We start from the raw sequence: 24,977 nt of genomic DNA, 5'->3' as shown, positions 1-24,977 counted from the left end.
TAGTTCTGGATTTCTTTATAACAGTGAGGATTCCACTTTCATTCATTTTACTAATCCCTCTCAGAGCCTTGTAAACCTCAATCAGGTCACCCCTGAGGTACCTGGTTGCCAAGCTCTGCAGTCCACATAATTGGAGTCTTTCCTCATATGGTCACCCTTCTGTCAATCCATCATTCGAGTTTCCCATCTTTGAACCCTTTCAAGAAGCTCAATATCTTTTTTCAGATGAGGTTTCCATACTTAAACACGGTATTCCAAATGTGATCTTACAAATGGCTTATATAGTGGGATTATGACCTCCCTATCTCTACAGGATAACATTCAATAAATCATCGACAGGATACTATGGGCTTTCCTGGCTGCCTGTTTACACTGTTCAGAAAACTTTTAACTCAACCCCACTAAGTGTATAATTTGAGGGATGCTATTCCCCAAGTGTAAGACCTTGCATTTAGCAGCATTAAAACATAGCGCCACTTCTCTGGCCATCTTTGAAGTCTGTTCAAGTCATCCTGAAGGAGCACTGCTTGGCATTGATCATTAACAAATCTGCCAATCTTTCCATCATCTGCAAATTTTGACATCACACCTTCTATCCCTTCATCAATGTGATTTATGAAAATGAGAAACAACAGTGGTCCAAGAACCAATCCTTGAGGAACCCCCATTCCTGACATTACACCAATCTGAAGAATATCCATTAATCACAACCCTCTGCCTTCTGTCCTGCAGCCACCCAGCAATCCATCTTAGAATCTTACCAGTAATTCCAACCTGTTTACTGGATCCCAACTGGATTTAAAAAATAATTTTGATATCATATATGTAGATTTCAGGACCTTTTCATATTGTTGCACATAAATAACTGCTGTACAAATTGAAGCAGTGTCACATTAATGGAAAGTTACTGCTATGAATAAAGGGATGGTTCGGTGCCAGAAGTGGTTATCAATGGGCACTGCTCTTCGTGGATTAATTTATTTAGTGGAGTCCCCAGGGTTCAGCGTTGGCCCTATTGTTGTTTCCAATATTAATTAATGATACTGATGAAGGTATATCAGGCTTAATGTCTAAGTTTGCAGACAATACAAAGGTTGGTAGGGTGGTTATTACAGTAATGAAGGTATTCTGCTGCAACAAGATCTAGAAAAATTAGGCAGATGGGCTGAGAAATGGCAATTGAATTTTAACTTTGCACTGCATATGGGTAGCAGTAAATCCCAGAGTAACATATCAGCTATGTGGTACTACACTCAGGATAGTGAAAAATGAAAAGGACCTGGGGGTAATTGTGCGGTCTAGTATGAAGTTCTCTGAGCAGTGCAGATAGGCTGCCAAGGCAGCTCATGGAGTTTTGTCAATGATATAAAGGAATTTTGTTAATAGGAATAAAGAAATAATTTTTCCATTTTATAAGGCAATGGTCAGGCCACATCTTGAGTACTGCATACAGGTCTGGAGGTCTCATTTTATGAAGGATGTAGAACTGCTGGAACGGGTACAGAGAAGGGCAATGAGATTGGTGAGGGGGAAACAAAGTGGTGCTCTTACAAAGAAAGGGCTTCAGTTTTGCAAATTAAAGCATCTGCAAACTAGGCATCTGCAAGGTGATCTGATTGAGGTGGTTAAGGCTTTGAATGGCTTGCGAAAACTCATTGCTGACAAGATTCTTAATCTTGCTCAGACTATGAAGGGACATAAATTCAAATTGAGGAAGGTTGGTTGCACAACAGATGTGTAGAAGTTTGCTTTCAGTCAACGGATGGTAGATTTCAGGAACAAGCTTTCTTCCATTGTTATGGAAATGGATAGTCTGAATAAATTCAAGGAACAATATACAAACTGTTGGAGGGGATGGATAGGTGAAATGAGATTTTTTTTTTTTTTTTTTTGGCTGATGCTGTATGAGCTTGGTTTCTTGCATAATTTGCCACTACTAATACTAATATATTAATGTCTTCAATATCTATTGCAAATATTTGCTAAACTACCACAGCATTACACATAAAACATTCTATTTCTTCTATAGTCTTAATTTAGCTATTGTACACTATTAAATCCATTCAATAAATATAAACAGGCATATTATTTTTTGCACAAATGCACAGGTGAAGATTTTTTTTTTACTAGCATTGGGATGTTTGTTTTTTGTCATTTAATTATTGTCAAATAATGTTTTACTTTTTCTTTTGATTGTATATATCATTGTTACTTTTATATTACACTGATTTTGGTAATAAAAACTAGCAGAGAAGAGTGATTCAAAAATTGAATTTCTTTAGTGAATCAAGCTCTGGAATAACAGATGTTTACAATTTAATGGATAATGCTAGTTCAGAAGATGATATGGAGATGATTTTAGTGCAAAGAGACAAATCTGTATTGTAAATCAAGTATAAATGTAATATATCATAATATAATTATGTATAACAGAATACTTGTTAAGCATGATTAATTACAGACTTGTAAGTTTGGTCAGTTGTTAGAGACAACTGTTCAAGCAGTAATGTAGGATCATTCTGACAAGAATGCAGTCATGTGACAATCAGAACATGGATTTATTAAGGGAAGATATTGTCTGACAAAACTTATTAGCTACTGTGAGGTAGGCATAAAATAACTGAATGTAAAAATATAATTTTGACATCATATACAGTCAATTCCGGTTATTTGGGACACATTGGGACTAGTGCATTTTGGCCCGATTAAGCGGCTGCCCCAATTATTCGAAGTTTCACATAAATAGTTAAAACTTTACGCTACTTTACACCTGGTTCACTGTACAATCAAATCATGTTACAATGGACACACCATAGTAAAGTACTGTTCACTATACGATGTGTAGTAAGCGTTAGTCATTGTGATGACGTTTGTGAATTGAATTTTAATTCTATTAAACAGCAATTCTAATTAGCGAAAATAGGAGGAATATTATCCACAGGCTATAAAAGTAAAGATATATTAAGCACAAATTGACCCTTTATTACCTTACCAATTAAAAAATTAAATGATACATGATAATCAGAATAATTAATACGTACTGTAATATGTACGTACTAACTAGTAGATGATCATTCTCAGACTGTAGATGATCATTCTCAGATAGCCACCAAAGTAAATGAGTTATTCAAGGAGGAGAAGGTCAAATGTTGATCGAACTCTAACAGGGAGTTAAATGATTTTGTAATAACTGAGAGCAAAGTAGAGGAGAAATTGTTGAAGTTAAACATAAAAAAGGCACCTGGGGTGGATGGGATCCATCCAATTATATTAAAAGAGGCAGCAAAGGAAGTAAGCAAACCCTAGCCATAATTATGAGAGCATCCTTGGATTCGGGGGAGGTCCCCACAGACTGGAGATGTGCAAATATATCTCCAATTCACAAAGGGAGGGGGGGTCAAAGGGCAACACAAATAATTACAGACCAGTTAGTATAACTTCTGTTCTGGGGAAAATAATGGAGTCACTGTTCAAAGAAGCATTGCAGGATCATCCAGACAAGACTGCAGTAATAATTCAGACACAGCATTGGTTTGTTAAGGGGAAGTCTTGTCTGACCAATTTGATTTGATACTATGATATGGTCACAAAGGAACTAGATGCAAAAAATAATTTTAATATCATATACTAGGATTTCAGGAAAGCTTTTGATACTGTTGCACATGGAAGACTACTGTACAAATTGGAGCAGTATGGTATTAAGGGCAAGTTGCTACAATGGATAAAAGGATGGTTGAGTGGGAGAAGACAGAGATTGGTAATCAATGGACACTGCTCTTCGTGGACTAACGTTATTAGTGGTTTCCCCCCAGGGTTCGGTGTTGGACCCATTGTTGTTTTGTATATTTATCAATGATATTGATGAAGGTATATCAAGCTTAATTTCAAAGTTTGCAGATGATACAAAGTTTGTCAGGGTTGTTAATAACAGTAATGACAGTATGCTGCTGCAACAGGATCTGGAAAAGTTGGGCAGATGGGTTGAGAAGTGGCACCTGAAGTTTAACATTGACAAATGCAAAGTACTGCATATGGGTAGCAGTAAACCCAGAGAAATGTACCAACTATGTGGTGTTACACAAAGGGTAGGGGAGAATGAAAGAGACCCCATGACCTACCAGAGTAGGTCATGGGTTCTTGTCAATGATATACAGGAATTTTGCTGGCATGGATAAGGATGTGATTATCCCCTGTATAAGGCAATACAGGTAGTTCCCGACTTTACGAGTTAATTCGTTCCCAGCATGCTCTCATAAACCGGGAATTTGTTTCCCATACACATAATGTTAAAAATAGGGGTTATGTTCTCAACAATGAAATTAGTTAGCTAATTAGTTTATGTTTAAACAATGATTGATTTATCCAAAGAAATGAAAATGTAGCCTATAAAATTAAGGAAATTATTATAATAAAGAAATTATTTATGACTTACAAATGTTAAGAATGTTTATTCTTCATCACTATCATGGATTAAATGCACACTCATTGATCACTTATTATTAGCTGGGCACTCATTGATTTGTTGCACAAGGAGTCGTCTTCTTCAGAAATGCTTTAAGAGGCATTTGTTTCCAAGATAATCTTTTCTTTATAAATTTCAATAGCATGCATAAGCATTTTTTAATGGCATGCACAAATTGCAACTAACACAATTTGCATGAAGTAACAAGTTTACGAAGCTTAATAAAAAAAGAATGAAGAAAAGATTCTGAAAATTTATTTATGTTTTTTATACGATTGAATATTTCAAAAAGGAAAACACATTTCACCGTAATAACGAAAAAAAACCACACAATTCCAGCTATTGGTATTTTCGCAAATGCAATAACATGGAGTTTATTATCCATTTCTAATTTCTTGCAGTAACAGAAAAGCCCAATAATCTGGAAAGTGCAAATTGTTTTATGGTTGTGATCTCCAGAAATGGGCTTTAGAAAAATATCACAAAGCTGTTCAAAATTGGTACTTATATCAGAACATATGATAACAACGAAAGTGTAGTGCATTTTAATGATTTGAATTGGTAACTAATACAATTTACACTATAAAAATTACCTTTGAGAGAGTTATAAAAATTACCTTTGAGAGAGTTGGGCCCATCATATATTCTATATGATGGGACCAACTGATGATGTTACCAACAGCAAATTCAAAATGGGAAGCATTCAAAGAAATTATCTTGAAAGCTACTAGGCTTTACATACCAAATAAGAAATATTGTTCAAGGTTTAGGCCTAAATGGATGTCAGATGAACTAATGAGACATGTGGCAGAGAAGAAAAATGGATGGGATATATATAAATTAATGGGTGACATGGAAGCCTATGATAGATATAAGCTGGTCCGTAACCAAGTCACAAAGGAGATTAGGCAGGCAAAGGCCGATTATGAGAAATCCTTGGCAAAGGATGCAAAGAAAAACAACAAAGAGTTCTTTACCTACTCTAGAAGGAAAGGGATGAATCAGATTGGTCCACTGTATATTGATGGTTCAACTGTTGATGATCCTGCTAAGGTAGCTAACAAACTAAATGAGTATTTTGCATCTACATTCACACACAAGGAGTTATTCAGGGAGGGGAATGCCAGAGTGAGTTACACTCTGGCAGTGAGCTGGATGATTTTGTAATAACTGAGAGGAAAGTGGAGGAGAAATTGTTGAATATAAACATAAAAAAGGCACCCGGGGTGGATGGGATCTATCCATTTATATTAAAAGAGGCAGCAAAGGAAGTAAGCAAACCCCTTAGCCATAATTATGAGAGCTTCTTTGGATTCAGGGAAGGTACCCATGGATTGGAGATGTGCAAATGTGACCCAATTCATAAAGGAGGATTAAAGGGCAACAAAAGTAATTATAGACCTGTGAGTTTAACTTCTGTTCCAGGAAAATTAATGGAGGCACTGGTTAAAGAAGCACTACAGGTTCATCTAGACAAGACTTCAGATATAGCTCGGACACAGCATGGTTTGGTTAAGGGAAAGTCTTTCCTGACCAATTTGATCGAATACTATTATGTGGTCACAAAGGAACTGGATGCAGGGAATAACTTTGATATCATATATTTGGATCTTAGAAAGGCTTTTGATACTGTTGCACATGGAAGACTGCTGCACAAATTGGAGCAGTGTGGCATTGGAGGCAAATTGTTGCTATGGATAAAGGGATGGTTGAGTGGGAGAAGACAGAGAGTGGTAATCAATGGACACTGCTCATCGTGGACTAATGTTACTAGTGGAGTCCCTTAGGGTTCAGTATTGGGTCCATTGTTTTTTTCTGTATTTATAAATTATATTGATGATGGTATATCAAGCTTAGTGTCCAAGTTTGCATATGATACGAAGGTTGGCAGGGTTGTTACTGACACTAATGACAGTACGCTGCTGCAACAGGATCTAGAAAAGTTGAGCAGATGGGCTGAGAGGTGGCAAATGAAGTTTAACATTGACAAATGTAAAGTACTACACATGGGAAGCAGTAACCCCAGAGTGATGTATGAACTCTGTGGTACTACACTGACAGTGGTAGAGAACGAAAAGGACCTGGGGGTAATTGTGCAGGCAGTAGATAGGCAGTGAGTGGAAGTAGATAGCCTAAATAAGTTTAAGGCTCAGCTGAACAGGTATTTCGAACGAACGGAGGGGTGAAGTGGAAGGTTTTTTTTTTTTTTTTTCTGGCTGATGCTGCATAAGCTTGCTTTCTTCCATCATATGCGTCTACTAATGCTAATGCTAATTTGTCCATAAATGGGTAACATAAACCAGAAAATCACCAGTGGATCGACACTGACGGAATCCATACTGGCAATGAGTGATCAGATGGAAGGTTTCTAGATAGTTTAAGAATTGGTGGTTAATTGAATTTCTCCATTACTTTAGAAAGAGTAGAAGTAATTGCAATGGGACGATAATTGGATGGGAGGGATATGTCACTCTTTTTAGGAACTGGTTGGATGTGAGCAAATTTCCAAGCAGAAGGAAAAATACCTTTGGAATAAGAAAGTGAAAAAAGGTGGCAAAGAACAGGAGAAAGTTCAGGAGTACAGGTTTTGAGAACAAGTGGAGAAATACCATCAGGACCTGGAGCATTCTTAGCATCAAGATTCATCAAAATCCTTGTGACATCCTTTGACAGAAGACCACAGGAGGCATTGAATGGAGTGTGTTGGGAATGGAGGGAAGTGTTTTACCAAGACTATTAATACATGATTTGGAAGAAAAAAGGGATGCTAGCAGGTCAGCTTTATCCTTGGCTGAGTGACAATAGAATCATCTGGTTTTGACAGAGGTTGGCAAAAGTTCAGCCAAAAGCTTTGGCAAGAGACCAGAATGCCATCTACCATTAATGTAAGAAGGAAGTTTTCTACTCTTAGCCTGTTCAAAATCTAGTTTGGACTGATTAATAACTGCTTTACAATTGTTGCGAGCTCTGGTGTAGGCAGAAAATGAAACTGAAGAATTGGAAACAAGCCAATTACGATATGCAAAATTCTTCTCTTGAACAGACTTAGCACATTTATTGGAAAACCAAGGTTTAGATAAAGGACGAGATTTCAAGGTGGAGTGTGGAATAAAAGATTAAATTCCTGCGAGAATTATTTCACTGACATAATCTGATTAAATGTTGACATCAGAAGTTTTCAAGCAGTAATCCGACCGAGGAAAAGAAATCTCGCAGGTCATCTCATTTTACATTCTTGTAATGCCAAACAACACAAAGTTGGGAATAGTCATGAGATAAAGGCTCCAATGGAAAAGAGATAATCAACAAGTTGTGATCTGAGGTGCCTAAATTGTTGTTGTTATTTGATTTTTAGAAGCATTTGCAACTAAAGCCATATTGCTCCGAGGATATGCGGTGGTCATTCCCTGACCTTTCCGCATCCTCCGTATATGGTGGTCACAGGCTCAAACCCCGGTCTAATCAAGAAGCGTGTGCTATGCACTGCTGCTCCTGACCACCTGGCTACGGAGGCGCCAAGAGGTGCCTGAAGGATCACTCTCTTTGACAGTGTACTTAGAAGAGTTGTTTGTGAGAAAAAGATTAGTTAGGATTGTCCGGTATTCTAGTAGTTAAATGAACAATCTGTGCAAGGTCATTAGTAATTGCAAACGCCTCAGCATTTCGAACAACTGGAGTTGTGAACATTAAAATCAAGAAGGAAAATTACATCACTGTTAGGAAAGTTGGACTGGAGAAAGTCAATTTCAAAGAGAGGAAGTCAAAGAGTTCTAAGTGATTAGTTGAGTTGGGAGAATGGTAGAGACAACAGATGAATTTGACAGAATGAGATACAGAGATTTTAAGCCGGAGAAGATCAAAAAGAGGAGATTCCAAATTACCAAGTCTCTGACAAGGAATATCGGAAGGGACACATACATAAGTACCATCTTTGAGGCGAAAGAAATCATACTGCAAATAATTTGGGGAACTGAGATGAACAGTGTTTGAATCAACCGATAACCACTGAAATGTACTAGGAAGTGTTTTGGAGGTTTAGATCTTTTCGCAGATAAGTTTGCTCTATTAGTTTGACAATTAATGGTGCATTCAATATTAAGGAAAAGTGTGTGTGTGAGGGGGAAAGTGTTTTATGAAATAATGAAATTTTTGGATATGGCATACACATGGTAAGAATATGCCCAGATAGTAGTAGTAGTAGTGGCATGTGATGCAAGAAAGCAAATGTATGAGCTTATGCAGCATCAGCCAAAAAAAAAAAAAAAAAAAAATCACACCATTCCCTCCAAATGCCTGTCCAGTTCCTCCTTAAATTTATTCAGCCTATCAACTTCCACAACAACAGATGGAAGTTTGTTCCAGCAATTAACCACCCGCTGGCTAAAGGAAAATTTCCGCACATCTATTCTACATCTGTCTTTTCTTAATTTGAATTTATGCCCCCTTAGATTCGTAATCTGAACAAGTGGAAGGATCCCATCAGAATTCAGCGTGCTCAACCCATTCAAGGCCTTATATACCTCAATCAGATCACCGCGCAGGTGCCTAGTCTCCAGCCACTGCAATTTGCAGAACTTAAGCCTCTCTTGGTAAGATGATCCCTTCATTCCCCTCACCAATCTTGTTGCCCTTCTCTGTACACGCTCAAGTAAATCTACATCCTTCCTAAAATGAGGCCTCCAGACCTGTACGCAGTACTCAAGCCATGGTCAGGCTACGGCTTGAGATTCTTGACATAACGTGGCCTCGGCAATGCCCCCAACGTGCACACTACTCAGACTCACTCCAGTTACTATCTGGCAGGAAGATGAAATAGTAGCTAATCCAGATGTCTCCTAGAGAGTTACCAATAGGTTCGGTCTCATGTACTAACTACTAGCTGGTCTGCGAATGCCGTTTCAGAGCTGTAACCTTGAAATGTAAGGAAGTTTGGATCTCACCATGGTGTTCATTATAATTTCAAAAGATATCAATCATACTGCATGATGGAAGATATGGGGGGGGCTGACCGGAACTTTGCTCTGAAGACCAAATATCAGTTCCACCACTTTAAGCCTCCAATAAGCAAAGTGGTGGTATTGCACTGGTTGATGAGCATCATCTACCACCTAGAATTAGCTGGTAGATGAGGTGTATAAGGCCGTAATGCTCAATGCTGATGGGATTCTGCTTCTGCTCAGATTACAAACCTGAGGGGATAGAAACTGAAATTGAGGAAAGACAATTGTTGAATCAATGTGCAGAAATTTACATTTAGCCAGGGGGTGGTTGATTGCTGGAAAAAACTTCCATGTGTTGTTGTTGTGGAAGTTGATAGCTGAAATAAATTCAAGGAAGAAGTGGAGAAACATTTGGAGCCAATGGATGAGTGAAATGGAAAGTTTTTTTTTGGTTGATGCTGTATAAGCTTGCTTTCTTGCATCATTAGCATTAGCATTAGCAGAGGCATACGATGCAAGAAAGCAAACTTATGTAGCATCAGCCAAAAAAATAAAAAATAAAAAAAGCTTCCCATTTCACCCCTCCATTTGTTCCAAATGTGTGTCCAGCTCAGCCTTAATTTTATTTAGGCTATCTACTTCCTCAACAAAAGATAGAAGTCTGTTCCACCAATCAACTACCTGCTGGCTAAAGGCAAATTTCCACACATCTATTCTACAACTGTCTTTCCTCAATAAAGATAGACGTCTGTTCCACCAATCAATTACTTGCTGGCTAATGGCAAATTTCCACACATCTATTCTACAACTGTCTTTCCTCAATTTGAATCTGTGCCCCTCAGGTTATTAAACTAAGCAAAAAGAAGAATCCCATCAGCACTCAGCTTGTTCAACCCATATAAGGCCTTATACACCTCAATCAGATCACCTTGCAGGTGCATACTCTCCAGGTGCTGCAATTTGCAGAACTTAAGCTTTTCTTGGTAAGAGCACCCCTTTATTCCATCACTAATCTTATTACCCTTTTTTGTATTAATTCTAGAAACTCTACGTCCTTCCTAAAATGAGGCCTCAGACCTGTACACAGTACTCTAGGTGTGGCCTGACCATTGTCTTGTATAACAGGATAATCTCTGCTAGCAAAATTCCTATATGTCATTGACAAGACTCTATGACTTGCCCTGACAGACCCTCTGCACTGCTCAGCAAACTTCATATTTGACTGCACAGTTACCCCCAGGTATTTTTCACTTTCCACTTCCCCAAGTGTAGTACCACACACTTGGTATGTTTCTCTTCGGTTACTACTACTCATATGCAGTACTTTGCATTTGTCAATGTTAAACTTCAGTTGCCACTCCTCAGCCAATCTGCCTAGCTTCTCTAGATCCTTGCAGTAGCATACTGTCTTTACTGTCATTAACAAACCTGCCAACCTTTGTATTATCTGCTAACTTGGCCATTAAACCTGATATACCTTCATCAATATCACTGATAAATATACAAAACAACAATGGGCCCAACAGCGAATTCGGAGGAACTCCACTAATAACATTTGTCCATGAAGAGTCTGTTGATTACCACACTCTGTCATCTCGCACTCAACCATCCCTTTGTCCATTGTAGCAACTTACCCTTAATGCTACACCTCTCCAATTTATACAGCAGTCTTTTATGTGCAACGGTATCAAAAGCTTTCCTGAAATCCAAGTATATGATATTAAAATTATTTTTGGCATTCAGTTCCTTTGTGACTACATCATATTATCCAACCAAATTGGTCAGACAAGACCTCCCTTTAACAAACCCATGCTGTGTCTTAACTATTACTGCAGTCTTGTCTAGATGACCCTGCAATGCTTCTTTAACCAGTGATTCCATTATTTTCTCTGGAAGACAAGTTAAACTAACAGGTCTATAGTTACCTGTGTCACCTTTTGAACTCCCTTTGTGAATTGGTGATACATTTGCACACCTTCAGGTCCATGGGGACCTCCCCTGAGTTCGAGAACGCTCTCATAATTATGGCTAAGGGTTTGCTTATTTCCTTTGCTGCCTCCTTTAATATAACTTGATAGATCCCTTCCACATCAGGTGCGTTTTTTATGTTTAACTTCAACAGTTTCTCCTCCACTTTGCTCTCAGTTATTACAAAATCACTTAGCTCCCTTTTAGAGTTTGATAAACTTCTGGCACTCTACTCATTGAATAACTCCTCATATGTGTATGTAGATAAAAAATATTCATTCAATTTATCAGCTACCTGAGCATGATTATCAATAGTCAACCCATCTATGTTAAGTGGTCCAATCTGATTCATCCCTTTCCTTCTAGAGTTTACATAAGTAAAGAACACTTTGCTGTTTTTCTTTGCATCTTTTGCCAAGGTTTTCTTATTATCTGCCTTTCCCTGCCTAATCTCCTTTGTGACTTGATTGCGAACTAGTTTATATCTGCCATAGGCTTCTATGTCAATTGATACTTTATATGCATCCCATATGTTTTCCTTCTTTGCTACGAGTCTCATTAGTTCATCTGACATCCATTTAGGCCAAAACCTTGAACAGTATTTCTTATTTGGACTGAAAAGCCCAGTAGCATCCAAAATTAAGTACCTGAAGGCTTCCCTTTTAAAATTTAACATTGGTAACATTGTCATTTGAACCCACTGTACAGAATTTAAAAACTGTCTGAGACCCCTGTAGTCACCTTTATGAAAGCAAAAGCCCTTTAGCCTTGATGGTAGTTACATCTTTAAGTAATTTCCACATCAGTACATTATGATCACTGTCACCCAGTGGTTCCTTTATCTGCAAATTCTTATTGCATGAATAATCACTGCTGATAATCAGATCAAGAGTATTACTCCCTCTGGTTGCCTCTCGAACGGCGCCTCTGTAGCCAGGTGGGCAGGAGCAGCAGTGCGTAGCACACGCTTCTTGATTAGACCAGGGTTCGTGTCCACGACCCCCAAATACGGAGGGTGCGGAAAGGTCAGGGAATGACCACCGCTTATTCCCGGAGCAATATGGCCTTAGTTGCTAATGCTCCTAAAAACCAAATAACAACAAGAACAGCCTCTCAAACATGTTGCTGTAGAAAACAATCATCCATTAAATCCACAAATGTAATGTCTTGCCAGTGTTCGAGTGACCAACCCACAACTTCAAGTCAATATCTGGAAATTTAAAATTCCCCATTATAAGACATTCTGATACACTGGCCCCCTCTATTTCTCTGCACAATTGCTCATTATACTCATCAGATTCATTCGGCCTATAACACACACCTACTCTCATTTTTCTTTTCCCAGTGCTTATTTCACACCAAACAGACTCAACACTGCATTGTCTACCAACATCAACTGGATGCACTTCCTTAGATTTTATGTGTTTCTTAACTAACAGCATAATCCCTCCTCCCTTCCTGTCCTGTTCTGTCTATCCTTTCTGTACACATTGTACTACCCAAATTTCAACTCTGCACTGCCTATATTTGTTTGTTTGTTTGTTATTGGGTTTTTAGGAGCATTAGCAACTAAGGCCATATTTCTCTGTGAATATGCAGTGGTCATTCCCTGACCTTTCCGCATCCTCCGTATTTGGTGATGACAGGCAACCCCAGTTTAATCAAGAAGCATGTGCTACGCACTGCTGCTCCTTCCCACCTGGCTACGGAGGTGCCCACACTGCCTATATCTGTGTGACACCACGTCTCTGATATCCCAACAATATCTGCCTTTGATGTCTTGACTAGTAATTCAAGCTCATCAAATTTATTAACTATACTCCTAGCATTGGTGTACATGCACCTATTTCTACTCTAGTTACCCTAACACAGCCCATGTATTTATTTGTTCCAATATGACTCCCAGCAGTCCTGGAAATCTCCATTGCCTTGCTTTCCAGGCTGCTGCTCATTCTAATAGAAGCAGTGCAAAAATCACTTTTGCCTATGCCTGCGGCCACTGTTAACCTTTTAGTCTATGTATCCCCCCCAACCTAGCAGTTTGGGGGGATACATAGACTAAAAGGATGTAGTTAATGCTAATTTTGCCAGCAGGATTAAGGAGGTGATTATCCTATTGTATAAGGCAATGGTTACATCTTGAATATTGCATATAGGTCTAAAAGCCACATATTAGAAAGAATGGAGATCTGCTGGAATGGGTGCAAATAAGAGAAACAAGATTAGCTATGAGCACAAAGGTACGAAAACTGAGTGCTGTTAATTTCAATGTCTGGAAGCTAGGAGAAGCACCTATATGGAGACCAGTTTAAAGTGTTTAATGCTCTAAATAAATTAAATGCTATGGCAACTTCATTCTTTCTCAGATGTGGCACACAAAGGAACATAAACGTCAATTGGAAAAGGATAGTTGTAGGTACAAAACTTTTTTTTCAGCCAGGGAGTAATTGATTGTTGGAACAAAATTGCATGTGGTATTTTTGAAATGGGGAGTTTTAATAAATTCAGGAAAGGATTAATCATATTATTAGAAGGGATAGGCATATAAAGTGGGCAGTGTTTCTTTTTTTTTTTTTTTTGGCTAATGCTGTATAAACTTGCTGCCTTGTATCATTTTTCCAATATTAACAGCAATACCAATTGTCAGTCACTCTGGAAAACAAGCAGCAGCAAGCTGTCCAAGAGAAAAGGACAGCCTGGACACTCTCTGAATTTAATGGAGAAGTTCAATCCAACACTGAATTTCTCTCTTTCAGCTATAGTTCACTATCTGACTAATAGGAGACTGAGTTAGCTCCTAGATACAATAGAATGTCATTTCTACAGTACCAACAATAAGGATGTTAGATGAATACCATGATACCATGCTCTGATCTATCTTTCAAGCACATCTTAAACTCACATATAAAAGGATTTAGTTTAAATTAGGCAGCATATAATGTACCGATGAAGAAGACAGTATAATACTGGTAAACTCTGTCATTTCAAAATCACCCTTTACAAATAAGAAAAACACTTCCACATCTCCAGTCTGTAGGTACCTTCCCTGAATTCAAGGATGCTCTCATATTGAATGAACCCTAAGCAAGTGGTTTCAAAAGCAGTCTTACCTTAAGAAATTGGTCATCTGTACAACAAGCAATCAAATTATCAATGTGATAATTTGATTGCTTGTTGTACAGAACGAATGACTCAATGATAGTTAATACTGAATCAGTAAATTTTAATTTTGCTTTCTAGAAATGTGCAAACTGATTTGAGATGAACTGAAACCATTTAGGTTATTACTAAGAAAATATTTATTAATTGGCTTAGTCTATTAAATGATACTTATATATCAAAAATATAAAATAAGGCGCAAATGAATGAATATACCTGCTCATAGAATTCCTCTGCAATACGATGTGTCCACTGTACATGTAAATCATGTACTTTGCATGGTCCATTGATATCAGACAATTTGATGCACATTTCCATCAGTAGGAGTCGATCTGCTTCAACTACCCAGTCAATTCCTGGGGCATCTTCATCATTTGCCTGCCGATAACAAACAAGTAAGATAATGTACACATTATGTTATATTTCATGTGCATTCAATTATCAAATTATGTACCATGGATGTTAAAAACTTCCATATTATACTCAAGAAGTGTCTAGGAAAACTTCATCCTATGATGTTCTCATAATGGGTAGCTATGAAATGGGACTTGTGCAGCAGTTATTTGGGGGGGGGAGTATGGGGTTATCGTTTGTTTTTTGGTTTTTAGGAGCATTAGCAACTAAAGCCATATTGCTCCAGGAATATGCAATGGTCATTCCCTGACCTTTCCGCATCCTCCGTATTTGGTGGTGACGGGCTCGAACCCCGGTCTAATCAAGAAGCGTGTGCTACGCACTGCTGCTCCTTCCCAACTGGCTATGGAGGCGCAAATGGGGTTAACCTACTGGTATGAGATTTCATACAATGGTCCCTAATAAAACTTGAAATTAAGTCTTAAAATTTTGAAAAAGGTTGGAGCTGACATTTCAAATTAATGTATCGTGTGTGTGTGTGTGTGTGCGTGTGTGTGTGTGCGTGAGAGGTCAACAAAATATGTGCTGAAGATTTTTTATCAATCTGATTTTCCCTTCTTGAGTAAACAGCCGAAAGTCTAACATATTTTCATTCATAAAATTTTTTTTTTAGGGGAATTAAGTAATGTGGAAGCAAAACCAGGCCTACAACTCTCCTCAACGATCAACAAAACATGCTGAAAATTGGTGCTGATTTTACTTTTCCTTCTTAAGTAATGCCTGAATATCTGAAATTGAAAACTGGATATTCATATATCTATATATATTTCTGTGGTGGGGTAGTAAACGTAGTATTTTTTTTTTTTTTTTATTAATGCCAAGGAAGGAACCATAAAACATTCTGTTTACAAATTTAATTCGGTTCCTTATAACAATATTGCAGATTTAATTTTATCTCTAGTATTTTTTACACAGATAAGCTGTTGTTGTGGTATAGCAGATTAGCACCCAAGGCCATATTACACTGTGTGTATTATGTCTGTAGAAGACATATAGTAGCATATAAAATCCAAGGAAGTGAAGCCAGTCGACAGTGAAGCCAGTCGAAGTGAAGCCAGTCGAAGCCAGTCAAACTGACTTGACACTGCACTGTCGCTGGACAGTGCAGTGTCAAGTCAGTTTGGTGTGACATAAGCATTGGTCAAAACTGAGAGTAGCAGTGTGCTGTAGGCCTAATGACTCTGATGAGTATAATAATAAACTGAACAGGGAAATAGAGTGGGCCAGAAATCAGAGAGTCTTATAATGGGGGATTTTAATTTCCAAAATATTGACTGGAATTTGTGGGTTGGTCACTCACACACTAGCAAGGCTTTTGTGGATTTATTGGATGATTGTTTTCTACTTCAGCATGATTGGGAGGCAACTAGAGGAAGTAATACTCTTGATCTGATTATCAGTAGTGATTCTTCATGCATTAAGAATCTGCAGATAAAGGAACCAATAGGTGGCAGTGATCACAGTGTGCTGAAGTGGGATTTACTTAAAGAGGTAACTACCATCACGGGTAAAGGGAAGGGTTTTTGCTTTCGTAAAGGTGACTACAATGGTCTGAGACAGTATTTAAATTCTATACATTCAAAATGGGAAGCATTCAAAGAACTTATCTTGGAAGCTACTAGGCTTTACATACCAACTAAGAAATACTGTTCAAGGTTTAGGCCTAAATGGATGTCAGATGGACTAATGAAATATATGGCAGAGAAGAAAAATAGCATTAGCATTAGTAGAGGCATATGATGCAAGAAAGCAAGCTTATTCAGCATCAGCCAAAAAAAAAAAAAAAAACACACACCACTCCCATTTCACCCCTCCGTTCGTTCAAAATACCTGTCCAGTTGACCTTTAAATTTGTTTAGGCTACAACTTCAACAACAAGTGATGGAAATCGGTTCCACCAACCAACCAACCACCCGCTGGCCAAAGGCAAATTTCCGCACATCTATCCGACATCCGTCCTTCCTCAATTTGAATTTATGCCCTCTGAGCTGATTATTCTGAGCAAGATGAAGAATCCCATTGGCATTGAGCATGCTCAAACCATTCAAAGCCTTATACACCTCTATCAGATCACCTCGCCGGTGCCTAGTCTCCAGACTCTGTAATTTGCAAAACTTAAGCCTTTCTTCGTAAGAGCAACCCTTTGTTCCATTCACTAATCTTGTTGCCCTTCTCTGTACCCGTTCCAGCAGCTCTACACCCTTCTTGAAATGAGGCCTCCAGACCTGTATACAGTACTCAAGATGTGGCCTAACCATTGCCTTATACAAGGGAATAATCACCTCCTTATCCCTGCTAGAAAAGTTCCTGTATACCATTGACAAGACACCATGAGCTACTCTTGCAGCTCGTCTGCACTGCTCAGAGAACTTCATATCTGCCTGCACAATTACTCCCAGGTCCTTTTCATTCTCCACCACTGTCAGTGTAGTACCACAGAGTTGATACGTTGCTCTGGGGTTACTGTTTCCCATGTGTAGTACTTTACATTTGTCAATGTTAAACTTCATTTGCCACCTCTCAGCCCATCTGCTCAAACTTTTCAGATCCTGTTGCAGCAGAATAGTGTCAGTAGTGTCCTTAACAACCCTGCCAACCTTTGTATCATCTGCAAACTTGGACATTAAACTTGATATCCCATCATCAATATCATTCATAAACACCGAAAACAACAACGGACCCAACACTGAACCCTGAGGAACTCCACTAATAACATTAGTCCACGTTGAGCAGTGTCCATTGATTACCACTCTCTGTCTTCTCCCCCTCAACCATCCCCTTATCCATAGCAGCAATTTGCCTCCAATGTCACACTGCTCCAATTTGTGTAGCAGTCTTCCATGTGCAACAGTATCAAAAGCCTTTCTAAGATCCAAGTATATAATATCAAAGTTATTCCCTGCATCCAGTTCTTTTGTGACTGCATCATAGTATCCAATCAAGTTGGTCAGGCAAGACTTCCCCTTAACAAAACCATGCTGTGTCTGAGCTATAACTGAAGTCTTGTCTAAATGATCCTGCGGTGCTTCTTTTACCAGTGCCTCCATTAATTTTCCTGGAACAGAAGTTAAGCTCACAGGTCTATAATTACTTGTGTCAGCCTTTGATCCTCCTTTGTGAATTGGGGTCACATTTGCACATTTCCAGTCTATGGGTACCTCCCCTGAGTCCAAGGAAGCTCTCATAATTATGGCTAAGGGTTTGCTTACTTCCTTTGCTGCCTCCTTTAATATAACTGGATAGATCCCATCCACCCCGGGTGCCTTTCTTGTGTTTATCTTCAACAGTTTCTCCTCCACTTTACTCCCAGTTATTTCAAGATTCTGTAGCTTACTGTTAGAGTTGAATACACCTCTGGCATTCCTCTTGCTGAATAACTCCTCAAGTGTGAATGTCGATGCAAAATATTCATATAGTTTGTTAGCTACCTGAGCAGGATCATCAACAGTTGACCCATCAATATCAAGTGGACCAATCTGATTCATCCCCTTCCTTCTAGAGTTTACATAAGTAAAGAACTCTTTGCTGTTTTTCTTTGCATCCCTTGCCAAGGATTTCTCGTAATCTGCCTTCGCCTGCGTAACCTCCTTTGTAACTTGGTTGCATATCAACTTGTATCTATCATAGGCTTTTGTGTCATGTGTTAATTTGTAAGTATCCCATGCATTTTTCTTCTCTGCCATATGCCTCATTAATTCATCTGACATCCATTTTGGCCTAAACCTTGAACAATATTTCTTAGTTGGTATGTAAAGCCTAGTAGCTTCCAAGATAAGTTCTTTGAATGCTTCCCATTTTGAATTTGCTGTTGGTAACATCATCAGTTGGTCCCACTGTATAGAATTTAAATACTGTCTCAGTCCATCGTAGTCGCCTTTACGGAAGCAATAACCCTTCCCTTTACCCCTAATGGTAGTTACCTCTTTGAGTAAATCCCACTTCAGCACACTGTGATCACTGCCACCTAGTGGTTCATTTATCTGCAGATTCTTAATGCAGGAAGAATCACTGCCGATAATCAAATCAAGAGTATTACTACCTCTAGTTGCTTCCCGAACATGCTGATGTAGAAAGCAATCATCCAATAAATCCACAAAAGCCCTGCTAGTGTGTGAGTAACCAGCCCCCAAATTCCAGTCAATATCTGGGAAATTAAAATCTCCCATTATAAGACTCTCTGATTTACTGGCCCACTCTATTTCCCTGTACAGTTCCTTATTATACTCATCAGAGTCATTAGGCCTATAGCACACTCCTACTCTCAATTTTGATCTCCCAATGCTTATGTCACACCAAACTGACTCAACACTACACTGTCCGGCGATGTCGACTGGCTTCACTTCCTTGGTTTTTATGTGTTTCTTAACTAATAGCATAACCCCTCCCCCCTTCCTATCCTGTTTATCCTTTCTGTAGACGTTGTACTCCCCAAATTGCAGTTCTGCATCCCTTATATCTGTGTGACACCACGTCTCTGATATCCCAACAATATCTGCCTTTGATGTTTTGAGCAATACCCCAAATTCATCAAATTTATTTACTAAACTCCTAGCATTGGTGTACACGCAAGTATACCTGCACCTGTTTCTATTCTTAGCTACCCTAACACAACCCATGTGTTTACTTGTACCGCAATGGTTCCCAGCAGTCTCTGAAATACCATGCATCTTGTTGTTCAGGCTTCTGCTCATTCTAATAGAAGCAGTGCAAGAATCTCTTTCACTTCTGCCAGTGGCTACTGTCAATTTATTGGTCTTTGTCTCCCCCCAAGCTAGCAGTTTTCCGACCCAACTAACACTGCCTCGATAGCATCAGCAAATATTCTTACACCCTTTCTATTTAAGTGTATCCCAACCCTGTAGAAGCAGTCTCTCCTGTTAACAAGTACAGTCCATTCTGAAAAAAAATTCTACCCCTTGAGCCTTGCACAATCTTTCCAGGGCCGAATTGATCGATAAGGCTCTCATCATATACTCCCTCCTATCGTGTCTGGGCAGAATTGCAGACACTTTCAAATTCAACCCTAATTCTCGGCTTTTGTTCAACAGTGACCTGTACTTGTTAAGTAATTCTGCCGGTCTCCTACTCTTAATATTATTAGTGCCAACGTGTACAACTATATCACCTTTTGTGCCCTTAAAAGATGATATTCGCTCTACAACGTCATCAACCTTTGCCCCTGGCAGACATACCCTGGTCCTGTTCCACCTATCTTTTTTACAAAGCATGTTCCCCGTTTCCCTGACAATAGAGTCACCAACAACTACTAGTTCCTTCGGGACCAGCGCATTCTGCCTTGGGGGTTGTCTCTGTGTCACGTGATGCCCAAGTGCAAGCTCTGGCGTTGATGTGGGCAGCTGAGAGCTTGATGGGCCCCTCAATTTAGTTTCTTCGAGGGCATCCACCCTGTCCTTCAAGCTCTCATATAGGCCCACAAGAACGCCGAGTTGTTGCCTGATATCGATACACTCCTTGCATCGTGCACACACAAAGACATCCCCTTTGGCAGTATCATGTCCCGTACCCGATTGCTCTGCAAACATCAAGCAAACAGTGCATTTTATAAGGCTTTCCATTCCCTCTAATCATCCACTCTAAACATCCATTCCCTCTAATCATTTGTCCAGTTGGTCCTTGAATTTACTTAGCATTAGCAGAGGCATTTGATGCAAGAAAGCAAACTTATGCAGCATTAGCCAAAAAAAAAAAAACACTTCCACTTCACCCCTCTGTTCATTCGAAATACCTGTCCAGCCGAGGCTTAAACTTATTTAGGTTATCAACTTCCATGACAAGGGATGGAAGTCTGTTCCACCAACCAACAACCCGCTAAAGGCAAATTTCCGCACGCCTATCCTACATCTGTCCTACATCTCATCCATATCCTCCAAGAATTTGGTTACAGTGGCAGACAAAAAAAAACTGCATCACCTTAAAAAAAGCAACATTTGTAGTGAAACGTATAAGATATTGTTTGATTACAGTCATTTCGTTTGTTGCATGGATTGTTGTTGTTGTTGTTATTTGGGAGCATTAGCAACTAAGGCCATATTGCTCCGGAATATGCGGTGGTCATTCCCTGACCTTTCCGCATCCTCCGTATTTGATGGTCATGGGCTCGAACCCCGGTCCAATCAAGAAGCGTGTGCTACGCACTGCTGCTCCTTCCCACCTGGCTACAGAGGCGCCTGTTTGTTGCAAAGCAAGGGTATTGCATCAGATAATGCTTCTATTGCATCAGGCAGTAATTGCAAGTTATTGCCTCAGCCGTTTCTATAATTTTTTTTTTTTTTGGTAGTTGTTGGCGCATCGGCTTCTGTGGCCATATTGCACCTCCCAAGGTTTTTGCAGTACTTTGATCCAAGCCCGAGGCGGGAATCGAACCCGCGACCTTTGGGTTGCTGGGCAGGTACTTTACCCACTCGGCTAGCCCGGTCGGCGTTTCTATAAATATGGAGTTGGAAAAGTATACACACGCTCATTAGTATCCTGTTTTGTGGAGGTGTAAGCATGCTCCATATGTTCAGTTGACACCAAAAAAAAAAAAAAAAGTTTAGCTGTTGCTTTGTCCCAGGAAGGGCTTTCTATGCGCCGTATCTCTGATAAAATAGGCTGCCATCATTCAACAGTAATCCGGGTGCTGAAATTAAAGTGTGAAACCGGTGATATGAAGAAAAGACCTGGATCAGGTCGTAAGAGAGTGGCTACGCCTACCCAAGATCGATATTTAAAATGGCTATGCCTTCATAATCACCATGCTAGTGCTCCTGATCTAAAACTGGACTTTGAGATGGCCTTTGATGTTGACACAAGTTCACGAATTATCCAAAGACAGCTTTTGGAATGTGGTCAGCATGCCTATCGGCCCAAGAAGAAGCCTTTGTTGACCCAACAAATGAGGGAGAAGCGACATGCTTGGGCTAAAAGTATTTTTCATGGACAAAAGAGCAATGGGACACCATTATCTTTTCTAACAAATCGAAATTCAACCTGCATGGATCGGTTGAGAGGCGATATGTCAGAAGACAAAAATCAGAGGCATACCATCCTGACTGCATAACACCGACTGTAAAGTTCTCTGCCAGTCAGATGGTCTGGGGATGCATAACAAGCAAAGGTGTGGGGCGAATTAAGTTTATTAACAGGATGGTGAATGCAGAAACCTATACTCCTATCTTGGAGGAGTGCCTGAAACCCATTATTAAAGATCACCACACAGACGTCCAAAACTGCATTTTTCAACAGGACTCAGCACCTTGCCACACAGCAAAATTGGTAACAATTTTGCGCTATTTAGATTTAATGATAAGTTTGTCTTCTTGTCTCACAAGGTTTAAAATATACTTAAACCACTGTTTTCCCTTGTTTTTCTCGCTTTAGGTGCAGTCATACCTCAGAAATGCTGGCATTACAGTGTTGGACTGGCCTGACAACATTTAGCCCTATTGAAAATTGCTGGTAAGATTCAGCTGCAGGAGAGCATTGTAAGAGCATTGTAACATGAAAGTGGACAACCATATATCCAGAAGTTGATTAACTCTATGCCAAATCGTTGCAAGGTTGTAATTTCAGCTCGAGGAGGAACAACAAAATATTGAGGACTTATTTTACAGTACATAATACTATTACCTTAACTTGTCATTTCAGTTTATACACATAAATACAATAAAATGTATGTTTGGTTGTCATGGATGCCATTTGCATGATTTCTCATATTTCCACTAATTACGCATTTTACCCTTTGGGAAGATATTTATGGCTGTTGTTGTTGTTATTTGGTTTTTAGGAACATCAGCAACAAAGGCCATATTGCTCCAGGAATATACGATTGTCATTCCCTGAACCTTTCCACATCCTCCCTATTTGGTGGTGACAGGCTTGAACCTCAGTCTAATCAAGAAGTGTGTGCTACGCACTGCTGCTCCTTCCCACCTGGCTATGGAGGTGCCATATTTATGGCAATTAGGTATATCAGGTGGAGTCTTTTTATTGGATTTCATTCACGGAGATATATATTCCATCTAACAAATGCATTTCGAACATTTCTGCAACCCACAATGCAGCGCAAAACACATTACAGTTGGACCTCTATATAACAAAATTGATCATTCTGTTGAAAAAAATTCGTTATAAAGAAATATGACATTTTCAACAATGAAAAATTCTGTAAATTCAGAAATATAGTAAAAGATAGGAAAGAAGTGGGAATGAATAAATTTTCTAACATTTTAAAACAATTTATTAATGCATACATATTAAGAAATGACTACTTACATGATGCTAATAATTTACTAGTACACTTTTAAGAATTATGTCATAAAATGTTTGGTTATTTTTTGTTGTACACTGGATTCTACTGTACACTGTTCATAAAAATGTACGCATTTGTTTAAACTTTAAACACTCAGATATATTTTCTGTTACATTTTCTTCTCACTGAAGGCCTCAATGCAAAGTTTCAAATGCTGCCAACATTTGTTTGGAAGGTTTAATATTGCCCTCATTTTCATCCAACTCATTGTCGATATTATCACTACTTCTTTAAATACAGTCCAAAATGTTGGAGTCACTTGGATATTCAGCTACTATGACATCATTATCTACTCCTAAAAATTCGGCAAGAATAATTTCTCCACTGATCAAACCTCGCTTGGAACTTTTCCCAAGGTTGCTCAATGTCTTCTAGTAGTTCATCCCTCTCATCTCTGTTAATTAGCATTTTAGCAAAACCGGCTTTTGCGAAATAATTCTTAATCATTGTTTCCGTCACATCTTGACTCCACACTTTCGCCAACTCTGATATGCACATCCACAAATCTATAATAGAATCTATAGGTTGGTTGGTTTCTATTCTCAGTATGATTTTTTTCAGTATGCGCCTTCGGCAGTGCATTTTCAAATTCTTCATAATGCCTTGGTCCATTGGCTGCAGTTAAGACGAATTATTCAGAAGGAAGAAAACGAGCTTCACACTTGTAAGTTTCAAAATTACCGAGTGAAGGTGGACAGGGCAGTTGTCGACAATCAACACGATTTTTCTGTTTTCTTTTGTTATCTCTCTATCGAAATTTAAAATCCACTGCTAAAAAATTTCACTTGTCATTCAAAGTTTTTTGTTGTAGTTGTAGTCCAACTCTAAAGACTTTACTCCTTTGAAACACTGGGGTTCTTTACTTTTGCCTATTACCAAAAGCTTCTGTTTTTCATTACCAGCCATATTGGCAACCAAGAGTGTAATTCACTCCTTACTATTTTTGCCACCTAAACATTTATCACCTTTAAAAGTCTTGTTCGGCAAACATTTAAAAAATAAACATGTTTCATCAATGTTGAATATGTCTTTGGACTCGTAGTCCTCCATAATTTTTTTCAAAATTGTTTCTTTCCAATGGGTATAGTCTTCTTCGATTGCAACTCCACTTTCATCAGATATAACCTTTTTGAGTAAGCCAAGACGCTCTTTAAATTTGTCCAGCCAACCAGAACTGGCTTTGAATGTTTTGTGCCCCAGAAAAGATGCATACTCCATAGTCCTTTCTTTTATTAATAGCCCTGATATTGGCATGTTTTGGTCTCCATCAACGTCATACACTTAAAAACTGCTTCATCTACATTTTCCCAAAGGCACAATTTCGCACTTCCTACTGGGTCTCATTTCCTCAAACAGTTTGAGAATCGAAACAGGGTTTTTCAGAATGGTTGACACACTACTGGCAGGGAGATCAAAATTTAAAGCCACAATCTACACTCTTAAGCACTTCCACTTTTTCACACTACACTCAAGGACTTCCTCTTAGACACTGTAAGGTTACTTTCACAGCATTTAAAACAAAGCTGAAATTAGGGACCACTTGTACCTACCATGTAAACAGAGACAGGTGAAATTTAGTGAAAATGTGGATGACTCATTTCTTCAAAACAACAGATGAATTTCCAAGATAAAGGAAAATCACTTTCTCCTAATTCTCTAATAGGATGCTTACGGTAGAAAATAGGTTGACCAGAGCCAATGCCCGCATTGGGAATATGCCTTA

General features: G+C 38.9%; 1 protein-coding gene across 1 annotated transcript in view; it reads right to left on the bottom strand.

Moving 5' to 3' along the window:
• Positions 1 to 24,977, bottom strand: part of LOC150076313 (cGMP-inhibited 3',5'-cyclic phosphodiesterase 3B-like) — a 290,459-nt gene that overhangs the window by 103,381 nt on the left and 162,101 nt on the right. The window contains exon 8 of the mRNA XM_090387318.1: positions 14,746 to 14,907. Coding sequence (XP_090243444.1) covers positions 14,746 to 14,907 — 162 coding nt within the window. The remainder of the gene's footprint in view (positions 1 to 14,745; positions 14,908 to 24,977) is intronic.

Source organism: Mastigoproctus giganteus, chromosome 13, assembly GCF_048544385.1.
Source record: "Mastigoproctus giganteus isolate SK-2022 chromosome 13, ASM4854438v1, whole genome shotgun sequence".
NCBI lineage: Eukaryota > Metazoa > Arthropoda > Arachnida > Uropygi > Thelyphonidae > Mastigoproctus > Mastigoproctus giganteus.
The sequence above is the reverse complement of the archived record's forward strand: the minus strand, read 5'-3'. Positions and strand labels throughout refer to the sequence as shown.